Here is a 16,697-nt window from a genome sequence, read left to right on the forward strand (position 1 = left end):
GCTCTTTCAATCTCACCCAACGGCTCCCACCGGCTAGTTCTTTGCTATCGTCCTCCATGCCGCATTGGCTCTTGTAAATCTATGAGCTTTTTCTTGGCTCCAAATCCCTTAGCTATTCCAATGAGCTAATTCTGAGAGACCTTTTGGATTAGGTGTGATACCCCAGACGAGCCGGATTGCATTAAGCCCAATGATGTGCTTCAATCGTATCACCTTTCATTACTCACTGTCACGGCCTAGACAAGATAGAGTAGTGGTTAAGCACACCAAATGTAAGGTTTTTCAAATTAATACTTTCACAGTCTATGAAGCTAAATCCTAGGTTAGGAACAATTTAGGATGTGTTAAGGGTGCAAGAAATCTATGACTCTGGCATCAAAAGTCAATGCATAAATTAGAAAGCAACAGTGTGTCCATACTTCATGGACACTCCCGTCCCGTGCACTCACGTTCCATGTAATGCGTTACAACTGCATATAAGGGCTACCGCTCTACTCCTGTTGAGGCCCTTTGTCCGTAAACCACACTCTTATGATTGTTTTTTTAAGAAGATATAGGGGATATCCCTGTTGTGACAATTTGGCAATCAATTTGCTAGCATTATCAGAGGAATCGGTTTTTTTAGTGCAATTAGAGGGTATCTGAAAGAGTGGCATGAAGCCTTCCATGTGAGTGTTTAACCCGCTGCACATGCAACAGGGATTTTGCTTGCCTTCCTTTGATACCTCTCGTCCCGCTTAAAGTTTTACTATTCACAGAGTTTCCAAACCATTTACCAGAATCTGCAAAGGGGAACCTGAAGCATATTGAATCTTTAAAGATCGCAACATTAGGAAATACGTTTTATGCCCAAGTGGCAATTTGTTATCTCTGTGTCGATGGATGAATCACTACCTGAGGACAGGGTGAACCTTTAGATCTGCACAGTTGAGGCCTCCTCTTCTTGCCCCTGCTCAGCTTGCTTTTCTCATGACCTCTTCTTTAAGAACTCACAGTTCAGAGACATTCAACTCAAAAACTGTATGATATGATAGGTTATTTATAACACACTTAATACCCAGAGGTTTCTAAGCACGGACCCGGGGATCGAACCTGTGTTGCTCAGTGTCGTCTTGCTTCCAAGGCGAGCACGTAGCTGCTGAGCTATCCTCCCGAGTACATGATTTGGAAGATGGAACACGGCGGCCCCAGCAGGCTTTTACTCTTGGTGTGGTTTCTCTACTATACAGGTAAACTGCATCCTGGCCCTTTTGCCCCTTGCTCCTGGGATTGCCCGAGGCTAAAGGCTCGGTTGTCCCATGAGTATGGAGGGAAGGGGAGAGATACCACTACAGGGAACGGCTTATTCCTACTGTATCATCTTAATGTCCCAGGGTTTCAGCAGATTTTTAGGAATTGTGCCAATTGAGCACATAAGGACCCAGGTTTTGAAAGCAAATGCCCTGGGACTTAAAGTTAGAAGGAAATCATAGATGCTTGACAAAACACCCAAAATCACCCCTATTTGGGACCAGGGTTTAAAGGTTGAATTTGAAAGCCGGAACCCAGAAAGAGTCATGGGCAAAGCAATGCCTAGAGATGGTGACCCATAAAGTGCATTATTGAAATGTTCAACATCAAAAACAACATTTGCACCCAGATACCTTTGGGTTAGGTGCGTTATATAAATAAACAAATAAATATGTTATCTGAAACTAATTGAAAATAATAAAATAAACGTTACTGTGCCAGCTGTGTCACTGCTTTGCTAAAGGTAATTTCTGAATGATCTGTTCAATGAACGAAGTCAAAACAATACATGTTGTGCTAATGTGTCTTCTAATGGGTTCCACTGGACAAGCATCGAAGCCAGTGTAGCGGACTCTACATGTAACCTTATCCTCGCTGGCTTTACAGGTGGGCGAGAGCTGGCTGACTGTGAACTGCACTGCGAGCTGTACCTGCCGGGCAGATGGGCGCTACTGCAACCCGTTCCAGTGCCCACCTTACTCTGGATGTTCCGTGAACCCCTACGGGATCCGCATGTGTAAACCAGAGCGTGAGTATGCGTGGATGGGGCATGTTATGCAAGTACATGTAGGTGAAATCAGTAAGTCACACAGCTGTTGCTGGCACCTTGTTATGTGGTCTGCAGGGCTCCCAAAGGTGGGGGACACCTTCCAAGCTAGATACGACACGCCTTAAGCATGGGGGCACCCTGTCCTATATGTGATAATGTCTTACTTATAAGCACTGGGCGAAGGGCATATTGAAGACTGGAAGAGTCCCATTGCTCGGTGCTTGACAAACCTTCATGAAGTCATGATCTAGTACAGGGTTCTACAACCTTCGGCTCGCTAGAGGTTTTGACTACAACTCCTATGATCCCTCAGCATTGACTATGCCGGCTCGGTATGATGGGAATTCTAGTACCAAACACCTGGGTTTGCAAAGCCCTGATCTAGTATTTCATAGATCTGAGGCTGGAGCAGGACAGTAAGTGGGGAAAGCACAGGGAAAACATTAAACCCCTCTTCGGAAATATGAATGTTTACAGAGATGCAATCCAGGGGAGAAGGTGGTTGGTATGATTGGAGGGTTGGAATGATAGCACGCTAAAACCCTGGGGTTCCCACCTGTGATGAATGGGGGGGGGCTTAAAGTCAATCTTGAAGCCAACCACTGTTGGAATGTGATTAACTTCGGGTCCCAGGGAGGTCCAGTGATGAGAAGCCAGGGGGAGGGGGTCAATGGCCAAAACCAGGAGTCAGCAATGGATGGCGGGAGATGGTTAGGCTGAAGAGAGCTTGCCAATGCAGTGTGTGAGGGGACGAGTGTTGGGAGACAGAGTGAGCCAGGCCCAAAGGGCTATCCTGATGCCTGCATTTAAATACAAGAAGAAGGAATTTGAATGCAGATAAATTTGACATGGCTACCAACCCCGTCTGAAAGTCCTCGGTAGGCTGGATTACAGTTCTAGTCTCTTTATGTGACCCCTCACTTCTTTGTACCTCTGAATGAGGCACTGAAAATTTCCACATGTACCCGTTACAACCTTCAACATCTTTCTTTACTTGATCAAAAAGTGGAATGACTTTTCCATATTTAGGCAACCAAGTTTATGGCTTCCACCAAAATGTAAGTGACGCTCTCCTGTCGCCTCTTCCGCAGGATTCGACAAGTGCATCATTTCTGGAGACCCCCATTACCGCACCTTCGACAACTTCGTCCACCACTACCAGGGCAAGTATACCTACACCCTGGTGAAGACCGTCGAGCAGCCCGGCACGCTGTCGCCACTGAACATCGAAGGCAGGAACAAGTACCCCTTGCTGAACAGCCGGGTCTCCTTGCTGCGTGATCTCCACGTCGAGGTGCTCGGTTTCAACGTAGAATTGCGTCAAGACCGGAAGCTGGTGGTGAGTGTTTCCCTCCTGACCCCAGTGGTGGTCACAGGTTCAACGCATTAGGGTGCGGGTTATGAAATGTCATGTGACTGGTAGGGGTGCAGTCATTGTTTTTGGAGTTCACTGCCCAATACACAAGAGCAATGGGTTTTGGAGGAGTGAAATCAAAAGGCCGACATGCACCTAGGACGCGGTGCTGGCAGTCAGAGACTTCTGGAGTCCACCTGAGCCCCCTCCGTCGCCCCCAAACGTAAGAGGATGAGGTCATTGAAAGAAACCCTGAGCGTCCAGGTTGAAGTTCCATCACTATACTTTCCAATAATGTCAGTGAGGGAAGGTCAAGGAGTCAGGAGACCCAGTGGAAACACAGGGTTAGAGTCCTAGCCTTGAGGAGCCAGGGTGACAATACCAAACCCCCCTTCAAACACACACAAACATACACACACAGACATCAGTGAGGGACAGCCCTAGGGCTGAGGGTCTCAGGCCATAGAGCAGTGTACTCACTGTTTTTCTTTCATTCACCCTTATGCGATACACTCAGTTTCTTCCCACCTCAATTAGGGGCAGGGACTGTGATTTATAATGACAATAAACACTCTGGGTTACTGAGTTGTAGCCTTTGGTCATCGTATGTAAACCAAATCCTCAAAAGTGGTAGGGGGTGTTGGTTAGAGAGAGAGAGAGAGAGAGAGAGAGAGAGAGAGAGAGAGAGAGAGAGAGAGAGAGAGAGAGAGAGTGTGTGTGTGTGTGTGTGTGTGTGTGTGTGTGTGTGTGTGTGTGTGTGTGTGTGTGTGTGTGTGTGTGTGTGTGTGTGTGTGTGTGTGTGTGTGTGTGTGTGTGTGTGTGTGTGTGTGTGTGTGTGTGTGTGTGTGTGTGTGTGTGTGTGTGTGTGTGTGTGTGTGTGTGTGTGTGTGTGTGTGTGTGTGTGTGTGTGTGTGTGTGTGTGTGTGTGTGTGTGTGTGTGTGTGTGTGTGTGTGTGTGTGTGTGTGTGTGTGTGTGTGTGTGTGTGTGTGTGTGTGTGTGTGTGTGTGTGTGTGTGTCGGCTTGTTCGGCTATATACAAAATAGGTGGCCTTCATCTGCCCCTTCCCCACATGAGCTACAAAGACCCATACACCTGTGTGTGCTTAACGTACATTACAAAAAGCACGAGCTAACTCCAAGAATAGTCGGGTTGTTTCAATGCAGTATGTTTTTAAAGTCAGTAAAGACATTTTTAAAGAGGTGTTTCATGAAGAACCGCACATGAGGTGTTCTCCCTTTAACAAAAACTCCAAAATGTCACCAGGCTGCACCATCTATTTTTAGCCCTCTGTGATGGCATATTACAGAGCACATGTATAGTTTAAACTTTAAGTCTTTGTCAAGCTCCACAATACTTTAAGGAACATGTAGGGCCCCGCCAGGTAGGGGAAAGGATAGCCAAGAGGCAGGGGGTTTAATAAGGAGAAGGCGCAGGGAAGAATCGAATGTCAGTCCTGGATGTGTTAAGAAAAAGGGAGCGTGAAAGCTTTCAGTTTTTTGATTGCATGAAGACAATTAGAGATGGAGGAGTTAACTGGTTAGTGAAAGAAGAGAAAGACAGAAAAGAGGGGAAAATCAACAACATAGAAACATCAATTCATGCCAAAGGATGAAATGATAGTAAGGAACTAACTGGGATTAAGGGAGAAAAGAGGTGGGCCCTGGAAAGAGTCCAGCGGCGCACTGTAAGTTAGAGGTGTTCTCTGCCCAGGCGACTGGGTAGGACTGGCCAGAATGATAGGCAGGAAGCCGATAAGGTTGTACATTGGTTATTTATAAGGCATTTAATACCCAGAGGTTTCTAAGCGCGGACCCGGGGATCGAACCTGTGTTGCTCCACGTCATCTAACTTCCAAGACGAGTGCGTTGTCCTTGAGCTATACTCCCAAGAGAGAGAATTGAGATGCGAAGAGCACAGAGAGGTAAATAATAAAGGACGAGCGCTAACAAACACAGAGGCTCAAGAGTAATCAGGCGGGAAGGTGGTTTAGTATGACGAGAAGAAGCAACAGCGTTGGCATCCTGAAGGAAACCAGACTTAAAAGGGGGTTTACAGGCCGCGGGCTCAGGAAGTTTAGAGATTAAATGGATTGGGCAAAGGTTGCAGGATGGGTCAACAGCTTTGGGTCGAAAGGGATGGGTCAAAAGGTTTTTCTAAGAAAGGGAGAGGTAGAATTCTCAAAAGAGAGAGTATACATACTACTGGAGAGAAAACCGTTACAAAAGAGAGGAAAGATAAGGGACTAAGATTGGGAGTACAGACAGAATGAGTGAGGATAAGATAGAGTCCGAAGGGTAAACCTAGGGTTAGCATACTGATATGATATGGCATTTATAACGTGCCTATACACAAGTGTTTCAAGGCGCGACGAGCCAAGGGAGGGGGAACAGAGGGAAGATAGAGACAATGATCATACTAGGCCAGGTGGCATTGAGATCGCGCCAGTGCAGAGGAGAGGGAGAGTGTAAGTATGGGGGGGCAAGAGGGGAGGGGGCAGTGCAATACATAGGATCAACAGTAAGAATAAATAAATAAAACAATAAGTAAAGTGCGGCCAGCTAGTGGCAAGTGCAAGGGTAAGTGCAGACAAGTGTCAAGAACTGGTGGGGGCTGTAGGGGTACAGAAACAGTCCCCAAGTGCAGGGGTTGCTCGGGAGGCAGTGCAGGTTTGCAGCTGGTGGGGGAGGGGACCTGGGCCCGAGATCAGACCAATGCAGTTTCAGTAAGGAGTTCAGCAGGGGAGAGGGGGAGAGAAAGCAGAAGCAAAGAGGAAGGTCTTGAGGTGATTCCAGAACGGAAGATGGTTCTCCTCCAGTTTCAGGGAGGCAGAGAGGCTGTTCTAGAGGGAAGTCCAAGCCGAAGAGAGAGATCTACCACCAACTCGTTGCTTGGATAAGCGACTGACCCTGAGGGAGTTGGAGGTGGATGATCGAAGAGCCCGAGAAGGAAGATATTTAGGAAGAGAGAGTTGAAGGTATTGAGGATCCAGGCCCCAGAGGCCTTGTAGACAATGCAGAGGGTTTTTTAAATTAATCTTTGCAGCCACTGGGAGCCAGTGCAGAGATTACAGTCCTGGAGAGATGTGATCCCTGGGCTTCAGGCCAAGGACAAGTCTTGCGGTCCTTTTCTGGATGAGTTGTAGAGGGCGGAGAGTAGAAGCAGACAGATTTAGAAAGAGGCTGTTGCAGTAATCCACCCTAGAGAGAACCAGAGGTCTAGAGACAGTGAGCTTCTGGGGGAAGGAGAGGAAAGGAAGAATACCTCTGAGAAGGTGCAGCTGGTAGTGTGACTTCTTATAGACGTCAGAGATGTGAGGAGAGAAGGAGAGAGTGGAGTCGAAGATGACCCCAATGTTTTTAGCCTCACAGGTAGGAGAAGTAAGAGGGCCAAGAACAGCGATTGGAGTTCAAACTCAGTAATGCAAAAGCAAGAGTGCAAATTAAGAGGACACATGAGGGATTCACACTAATTCAGATGCTAAATGATAAAAGGGTCCATGGGAGCAAAGTCTGGTGAAACGGATAAATTCACACAGGAGACAGGGGCGTGGGAAAGAGAAGGGCCTCGTGTGTATCAATAACCCCTGAGCCATGCTAATCGGGCATGATGAAAATATACTCGAGGGTATTACCCTACTCTGTCTAGGACTGGGATATCAAAGAAACAGAAAAACAGAAAAATGTCCTGACAGGTTCACTAGACATACATATAAATTCAATTTATAGTAGTCTCCTCTATATCAAAAATATAACTTTAAACATCTGAAGCAGCTCCTAGGTATATTTGTGTGATTAACATGTCCACCTAAGTCTTCATAAAGATTATCTTTCAAAACCACCATTTCACAGTTTTGTTTTAGATTTTTACAAAAATATCTTTTTAATTATTATTTTGTTATTACTCATCAGCAAGGTCTATAAATAACCAAGCACAATTTAATAAAGAAAAATTAATTTCAAAACCAGCACAAAATATACAAATAAAAAAAGAAAACACATATATACATTGATGTACACAGATTTTTAAATCAAAATACAATTGTTCAAATTCGTTTTGAAGAAATTACAAACATCGGACAGATGAGCACGATGTGCATTTTGAAAATCATAATTCAGCCCCTCAAACGAGTTGAAACCATGTGTGGCTGAATTTTTAAATTCTCAGTTCAACAGGGGGCATAACTAATTTGCTGACTAACTCGGGGTCTATCTGTGACACCAGAGAGGATCTAGGGGGTGTCGTACTTGCACTTATAGAAAACAAAGAGTACAAGTAATCTACGTTTCGGCGGAGTAGGCAGTCCCGCCTTCCTCAGGACCAGTAGAAGTCATGACCCATGGCTAAAACGCTCGGGGCGTCACTCGCCGCCTGCTTTGTAGTCAGTGGAACCTATAACTCATCCATCAAACATGTGCATGTATAAGCGTTTCTTAGGACAAGGAAAGCGACTTCCCAACAATCAGTTTACATCTATCTCCATACACGACTTTGGGTTTGCCATATGAGAACCAAACACAGCAAAGCTATGTGATGTTTCACACAAGAGAAAACAGCCTCTCAGAATTTTAATTTGTCATCGGGAATCTGCACACAAAGGCTGCAGTATACACGTTGTTGTTATCTCACAAGGCAAGGAAAATGTCGGGCATGATGAGGCACACAATCAAGATTGCAGATCAATCAGCATGGGTCTACACCAACGATCGCACCGATGGCCACGTAAAGGAACTTATATTAAAGGATTGATAAACCTGTACTTGAGACGTTATTATGTCAGCAGATTGACTTTGCATGGGATATTTCCTATTTACCAATGCCATCCAAGAACTACATTTTTACGGATTTTTATCTCCAAATGTCTTCCAAGAAATACACTATCATTGGTGTAAATACCCCCAGTGTCACCCAAGAACTGCACTAGGATGGATGCTAATCATTTCAAGAAGACATATATCACCAATGTTTTCATTGTAGCAACTATAATATTTAATAAAGTCACACTATGATAAATGATAAATCATTAACATTGGCAATTATCTACAGTGATAGATTTAGTCGAAGAGGAAAGTAGAATAGATTTAAAGAAAATTGTTTTGTTTTTAAATAGGACTTTATGACATATCAACAGGAAGACGTGGCGAAAAGTTATTAAATGTGAAATGTAAGATTGCATGAACTTGACGTTTGATGGCAGGATTTATTTTTCTTTAAGGGAAAATAAAAAATAAATCAACTCAACTTAACTTTTGGTGACGACTGAAAGTTTGTGAATGTTTGTTTGTATGTTCGGGGGTTGGCTCTAGCACCATAACAGTTGGTGGGCTGAAATGTTGGCCCAATGTTGGCATACCAGTGTGGGGTGTACTGGCGATAGTGAAATCTGACCAGCCCCACCCATTCACCCTGCACAGGGCGGGGTCCAGCGCTGTGTTATCGTTATAGGCAATTTCAGGGGATTGGCGATACTGCAACTTTTACAATAATAGGAAGTTAGGACACACGGTCGGCATACCAGTCTGGGGTGTACGGATGATAGTGAAATCTGACCAAACCCACCCATTCACCCTGCACAGGGCCGGGTCCAGCACTGTGTTATCGTTATAGGCAATTTCAGGGGACTGGCGATATTCTGACTTTTCTAATAATAGGAAGTTAGGACACACGGTCGGCATACCAGTCTGGGGTCTACTGACGATAGTGAAATCTGACCAACCCCACGCATTCGCCCTGCACAGGGCGGGGTCCAGCACTGTGTTATCGTTATAGGCAATTTCAGGGGACTGGCGATATTGCGACTTTTACAATAATAGGAAGTTAGGACACACGGTCAGCACACCAGTCTGGGGTGTACTGGCGATAGTGAAATCTGACCAACCCCACGCATTCGCCCTGCACAGGGCGGGGTCCAGAACTGTGTTATCGTTATAGGCAAATTCGGGGGATTGGCGATATTGCGACTTTTACAATAATAGGAAGTTAGGACACACGGTCAGCACACCAGTCTGGGGTGTACTGGCGATAGTGAAATCTGACCAACCCCACCCATGCGCCCTGCACAGGGCTTGCATTTTGTAAAAATAGGAAGTTATGACACAATAAATCATACACAAGGCTATAGCAGACCCCCTACATACATGTCAGATACTGACCGCGCAACGCCAGGTAGTTCTGTTAGTATTGCATATATTGATACAATACTTTGCACTAATCCTAATTTACTGATTAAAATTTCAATGCATATAATAACATTTTATTACCCTGACTTTGTCTATTTTTGTATTATTATTATTTGTTTATTTTTGAATTCTTACTTTGTTTATTTTTGTATTATTACAGCAGTTGAAATAATGGGATATTATATGGACTGAACATGTTGTAGCAAACATACATGATTGTGACTGATAACATATGTGTTTTTTGGTCTTTTAAATTAAAACCTGACAAAGTTTTGATAAAATCGGCAATTATGCGGATGCAATACTGAGGCGCTGGCTCCTGCCACCAATAATTATCGGTCTCTATAATTTAAGTGTATTGTCCAACACACTGCAGAGTGGGAAAGTGACTATTTCCCTGCTGCTAAGAGAATGTGCCTGTGTTAAAAGGTCAGTCAATGGCCTGCGCCCCCTTCATAAGGTAAACATGTTCTTGTCTCTCTTCGATGCCTCGTAAACAGGTGAACGGTCAGCGGGTCACACCACCCTTCGAACCCAAAGAAGGCTTGCGCCTGTACCAGAGAGCCAAGAAGATTTACTTGGAGACCAGCTTTGGGCTCTCCATCGGGTTTGATGGGAAAGATTATGCAGGTATGGGATATGTGGTCTTACCCATTGATTTCTGCCATTCTCACCCGAGTCTGGCTGGCCGGCACGCTTATCCAACACTCACCCCTCAGCCCTCTGCCATCCACTGTTGCACACTTGCCTCCACGGCATTCAATAATATTCGCTCCAATACTCTCTCCTGCCAGCCTCAGCCCAGCCCCTAAGTCTTCCTCTCAGGCTATCAACAGTCCAGCAGTCTTACCTGTCTCTCTGCAATGTCCTCTCCCTCTCAGCAAAGCCTTACCCGCTGGCTCTCTCACGCTACCAGCACTCTTACCAAAGCCTCTCCAGTCCCCTCTGAACGCTTCCCTCCAGAGCCTGCTTTCGTACATCTCTAGCTCTTGGGCATATACTTTTGCTTCTTTCATATTCTTTTGGTATCTAGTCATTGCATTTGATGCTTTTTTTCGATGCATTTATTTCTATGGTAAGGCATTCAATCGTCTTCCGCACTTCCCTGAAATCTCTTCTTCTCCATCCTCCTCCTTGAATCCCCTACCCTCTTCTACTTCCCCCTTCTTCTCTCTTTCCCTGACTCTCACCCTACCCTCCTCTACCCCTCTTTTCCTCCCTCCCTTTCCCCCTCTTGCCCTCCTCCTCCTTTACTCCACCCCCAACCTGTCCCTTCTCCCTTTCCCCCATCCCCCTTTCAGTTAATTGCTCTTTCCATTGTTTTGTTGTTTGATGGATTCATATTGTTATGCTTCAACAGTTTATCGTTCATGTTTTATGTATCTTGTTGTCCTTTGTACAGCGCTTTGGAGTAAGGCGCTTTATAAATCAATAAATACAAATACAAATACAATGACCATAAACCTTTCTTTCATGTTTCCGGGCCTTTCTTATTTCTTTCCTCTCTTCCTTCCCTTATTTCATTCCCTCTCTTCACCCTCCTCTCACACTCTTTTCCTCCTTTTTTTCTTTCGTTTATTTGTTTTGTTGTACAGGTCTGCAGCCAGACTAAAAGCCCCAGTTTTCTGCCTGCATATTGAAGTCTTGTCTCCTGTCTCTTTTCTTCTTACCTGCCAGAGATCGTCCTCCCAAGCATGTACCGCACGCAAGTGCGAGGCCTATGTGGCAACTATGATGGGAATAACAACAACGACTACATGCAGCCGGATGGGACGGTAGTAACCAGTCTTAGTGCCTTCGGGAACAGCTGGAGGGTGAAGGATAAGAGCCGGTCACCAGAGATGAGGATGGAGACAGAGGAGCACCGCATCCACAGGTGAGAGGGAGCGAGAAACAAGCCTCTGCCCTACTCAGGACAGGAATCAACTAGCTCCGAAGCCTTGTCCCAATTCATAGAGGCCGTCCATTCCTAGATGTCCTGGGCCATTGCCCGAGGCCCTGGGCCAATCTCCTGAGAGCATCCACAGCTCGAGATCCTGGCCCAATCCCCTGAGGGCATCCATTTCTCGAGCTCCTGGCCCAATCCACTGAGGGCATCCTAGAGGTGACTGGCCCTCTATCCATTTGCCATAAGCCAGGGCTCCCGGCGTTTAGTTTTGAAGAGCAAATTCCACTCCATATTTTCAGAATGTTCCCAAATATTGCTTTGTCTAAACTGATTATAAATGTATGGGGGTCATTTGGCACATAATTCAAGATTCTTAAATGTGTATACTGAACACTGAAATGCATACATTAAATACTGAGCTATATATCATATATTGAGATGCGTACATTAGATACTAAAATATACACACTGCAAGCTGAGATACATACATTGTACACTGAGATGTGTATATACAGTATATTGAGATATATGCATTATATATTGAAATAGACACGCTGTATACTGAGATACATTCATTGTATACTCAGAGGTATATACTGTGCAGTGAAATTCATATATGATATATTGAAGCATTTATGCATATGCAGTGTACACTGAGGTACATACATTGTATAGTGAGGGGTATATACTTTATATTGAGAAACATGCATTCTATATTGAAATAGATACATTATGCTGCGATACATTCATTGTATACTCAGAGGTATATACCGTGTAGTGCTTCCAACAGGATAAACTGCATCTGAGCAAAGATGTAAACAAATGAGTGTCAAACAGCAGCCATTTTAGTGTCCATTGCCAGCGGACCAAACATCAGCGATTCATTAAACAGATGGGCCTTTGAATCTTTTTGGAACAAGGTAAAAGGCGTGATGCTTCGAATAAGTAGTGGCAACAGGTTCCACAATTTAAGGCCATACATAGAGAAACACCTATCGAGAAATCTGGAGGGTGGAATCCGCAATAGTTGCTTACCCAGGGGTTGTAAATGGCATGTGGGCTTATAAGCAACCAACTTTCTGGATACATAGATAGGGGCTAAATTATTCAGGTACTTAAACGTAACGTTTTGAACTCCATTCTTTTTTTGACTGGAAGCCAGTGTAAAGATCGGTGCAGTGGTGAGTTATGCGTCAATGTGGTTACTCTGAACATCAGACGAACCACCGCATTTTGTGCTCTTTAAAGTCAAATGTTTTGTTTGTCAGGTATCCCCATACAAAGACCACCTCTATAGTCCACTTTGGAATTTACCTTTCCTGCCACAACTGTGTGGTCTTTCTGATGGATAAACAGGGGGCTTGACGTAACACACAGAGGGCGAAAAATATAGATTGTGTCTTTACTTCTGTCTGTCTGTCACTGCCAAGAAAAGACTGCCACAAGCATCCCAGGTTTTTTACCTTAGCACCAAAGGACATAGGTAGTCCTTAAATATGTGGTGGCGGGGACAAAAGACCGATCCTCCATCCGATATTTTGGCCGATAAGATCAACTCATTTTTATTTGGGTTCAGTTGGAGTCCATTAGCGGTTATCCACTGCCCCGTTGCAATGCACTGCACCATTTTAAGCAGTGATTCTGAAGTCTTGCTCGCTCTCATATAGATCTGGGGATCATCTGCAAAAGAATGATAACCCAGATCATATTTCCTAAAAATACCCATCGCTGGTTCTGAATATGTATTGAACAGAAGGAGTGACAGTGGCAATCCCTGGGGGACCTCACATTTCAGGAGAATCATGTTCGAAGTGTACCCTGCCATTCTTACACATTAAGGACGGTTAGCTAAAAAAGATTTAAACCAGGACAATGCATGTGTGGCGACTCCGGCTACCGTGGACAGGCTGGACAGCAGGATGTTAGGGTCGGCTGTGTCAAACACCACAGAGAGGTAAAGCATGACCAACCGTGTAAGTTCCCCTTCTTACGCAATTTTAAGTGTCTCATCCCACAAGACCGCCAGAGCAGACTGTGTGCCATGAAGCGGGTGGAATCCTGATTGAAAAGTATCAAGCAGGGATAACTTCTTGACGTTAATGTAATTATGTGTGCGTGTGAAGTGGTAGGTGGCTCATGGGGCAAGCAGACATGGGCTATAAAAGATGCCCAGTAGAATATGCCATGCATGTCCCCTGGGCCACCCGGCACCTGGCATGCCACATAAGCAAATACATTCTGTCTGCTCAGTTCCTCTGGTATATTTGTGGCAGATATTTGCACCAATCCAATAAAAAAATGACATATTGGTTCCAGGGGACAGGCACCACCCCCTTGTTTTTATGCTAGGTGAAAGATGTAAGCTTTGATTAAAAACATACTAACATCTTTCGCCGAGTGCAGTGTGCGGCATGCCCCTGCAGCAACATGAACATCATGGGCATTGAGCATGCGTGGTGGTCTGGGCGGATCCAGAGTGTGGCGCGACCCCTGCCTGGTTAAGTGGCTTAGGGGAGTCCCTCAGCATGGCTCATAGAGAGCCCAAATGTACGCCACTGGCTGTTGGGTTGCAACAGCGCAGTCTGAAAAACTCCCCACGCAAGGAGGAAGAAATGCTTCCTTATATGTGTCTGTGTGTGAATAATATGGTCAGGAATGCAGGGCGGCAACCTGGGAAGAGAGGGTAACACCTGAACCGGATACCATTACCAAATGCAAGGGGCGGGGGATTAAGCGCTGAGGGCAAAATCAAGCCATGAACTGTGTGCTAGATCTCTGAGATGACTGGGAAGCTACAGAGCCTGCTCAATACCCGTTAGGGAATCTTGGATAGTGTGATCCTTGAATCACACTGAGTCACCTACTCCTCACTACATTAGTGCAAGTATCCTATGCTGTTTTTATTGGCGTTACATCACCAATGCAATTTTTCTAAGGCAAGTGTTAAAACCGACAAAGGAAAAGACTCATGTAAGGTAATATAGGAACCTCCTTTGAACAAAAGAGAGCAGTGGTTCATCCCTGCATCTTAGTCTCTCTTCTGGCATAGGCATTGGAAACCAACGAGTCTGTTTCGGATGCAAGCGTTATCAGGTCACATTAACTCAAGGCCCAAAAGAGACTTCTTTAGCCTTTCCAAAACGAAATTAAGATGCCATGTTTCTGTCCCTATGAAAAGCATTTCTTATCAAAGCACTCCCTGATGCCTTCTTGTTTAATAATTACAAATACATACATATATGATAGCTAACATTGTTCAAATCCACTCAGAGACGACTAAGCACGTTATCCTTCTGAACCAAATTGGAAGAGTGCTCTGAAATTGGCGTGCAGGGTGCAATAACCACTATCCCTTACTGTAAGCTTCCTTTGGTTGTGGAAAATAAGGGGTTAACGTGTGCTCTTAGCTGGTTGTTTTGCAAACACTGAAATGGACACGTTCATGCCTATTGACTTCAGCAAGCCAGGTGTTAGGACACTTACCTGGCCTTCTCGCCGCATCCGTTCCCGGACGTGGCGGTTCTACCCCTGTTACCAGCTTGGGAAGCGTGGCTGTGGGCAGCGGGTTGGCGCTCGCTTGCGTACGCAGGCCCCGCGGGTAACCAGGAACGGGCAGGCAAGCTTGTGTTCCAAGCCTCGTTCCGGTGCCCGCTCGGCCATCGCGCATGCGCTGTCCCGCCAGCGGTCCACGCCTCGCTTTCGTGCTGGACGCTGTAAATAGCGTCCAGCCCTCTACTGTTCGCGTCTTAACGCGGTTTGTCCCCACTTACCGTTGCTTGGTGCCCGCATTCAGTTCCCTGCTCCTTGGTTCCTGTTTCCTTTTCCCGGCTTCGGGCTGCCTCACTTCTGCTACCCGCCAGTTCCTTTCCCTTCCCTGGGTCCAATTCCTTTGGGATTAGCTCCCTTGGCTCCGTGGCTCTTAGGAGGTTGGGGGGGATTCCATCTTGGCCTTCTCCCTCTCTTTGGGTCTCCCTGTTCCTGGGTCCATTCTCTCTTCCTGACCTCCTTGTTTGCCTTGAACCTTTTGTCACTGTGGCTCTGGGTGCCAGCCCTCCGGATTATCAACTGCCTTGGTGGATCGTGCTGAAGACCTCTCGTCCTCCAGTTGTGGCTTTCTACCGGACCGCACCAGCTCAACCTAGTCACCTCCCTGTCAGTGCTTGCACTGTCCCGACGTCACTGTAATCCACAGGGAGGTGAGCCAGTGGCGTTGGGAGGTGATTCCAATCCATCCCTGTTCCATTAGGGTTGGGTCGGGGTCGCTTCCTAGCGTTGCAATATCTACATTCGGTTTGGAGACTACCAGTCTGGCGTCACCAGTGAGACCAGGAACCGAAACCCCAGGTACGCAGCGCCCTAGAGACGCACAGCTTAACACCAGGGCCCCCAGACGGCATGCCACCAAACTCCCAGGGCCTTCGTGGAAGCTGCAAGCGCTTGCTCGGGCGTAAACCACAGAGACTAGAGTCGAATCTCAGGTTCGCAGGAGCATAGCTAAACCTTCTGATGGTCACTCATGTGTGTGCAATAGTCTCCAACAAAAGCATAACATGTATGTTTTGGGATCATATGTGCAGATGTATAAATATGATCTAGAGTGTTTCAGGGATTTCGAGACAGAAATAAGGAGAAGTCTATTATGCAAATGACTCACATATATACTCAGATGTATAGCAACATGTTTAAAACAGGGTATGCTGAATTTAAATCCTGCAGGATCAAACCAGCTGCTTCTGGTGTTAAATGGTGTTAAATGCATAAGAATTATTCATACTTGGTAATATTACATTTTTTTATTTAAAATGTTACATTAGCTTTCTTTTGAATAAAGCTATGCATGTATACAAAAAAGAAATCTTGCACCCAAAAAACATCATATATGGCAAATGTGTGCCTTGTCTTCTTTTATTTACTATCACCCAGGACCATTTTAATTAAAAAATATAAATGTTGTGAATGGACTGCAATATTATTATTTCCATGGTTTAAATATGTGCCTTGTAAGGCCCATTGTCTGCTGAGAAACAACAGTAATAATTAGGTAATAAGCCCAGAGACTGTGGGCTATTACCGCATTACGTAATACCCCTGGGGTCAATAGTTACAGGCCCGAGCATAATGGCCCGCAGTCGAGGGCTTTATTTCCATTAGTACCCCTTTAGACCGGGGTATTAATGGAGGTTTTTTTCCAGCTGTGAGATGTGTTGCATTTTGCAGTC

At 45.4% G+C, this 16,697-nt stretch overlaps 1 protein-coding gene across 1 annotated transcript in view; it reads left to right on the forward strand.

Annotated features, from left to right (window-relative positions):
* Positions 1-16,697, forward strand: part of LOC138457973 (IgGFc-binding protein-like) — a 344,303-nt gene that overhangs the window by 301,878 nt on the left and 25,728 nt on the right. Inside the window, exons 89-92 of the mRNA XM_069607205.1 lie at positions 1,897-2,038; positions 3,151-3,398; positions 10,091-10,220; positions 11,268-11,466. Of these exons, the coding sequence (XP_069463306.1) occupies positions 1,897-2,038; positions 3,151-3,398; positions 10,091-10,220; positions 11,268-11,466 (719 nt within the window). The remainder of the gene's footprint in view (positions 1-1,896; positions 2,039-3,150; positions 3,399-10,090; positions 10,221-11,267; positions 11,467-16,697) is intronic.

The sequence above is a fragment of the Ambystoma mexicanum genome, chromosome 1p, assembly GCF_040938575.1.
Source record: "Ambystoma mexicanum isolate Mex_15411 chromosome 1p, UKY_AmexF1_1, whole genome shotgun sequence".
NCBI lineage: Eukaryota > Metazoa > Chordata > Amphibia > Caudata > Ambystomatidae > Ambystoma > Ambystoma mexicanum.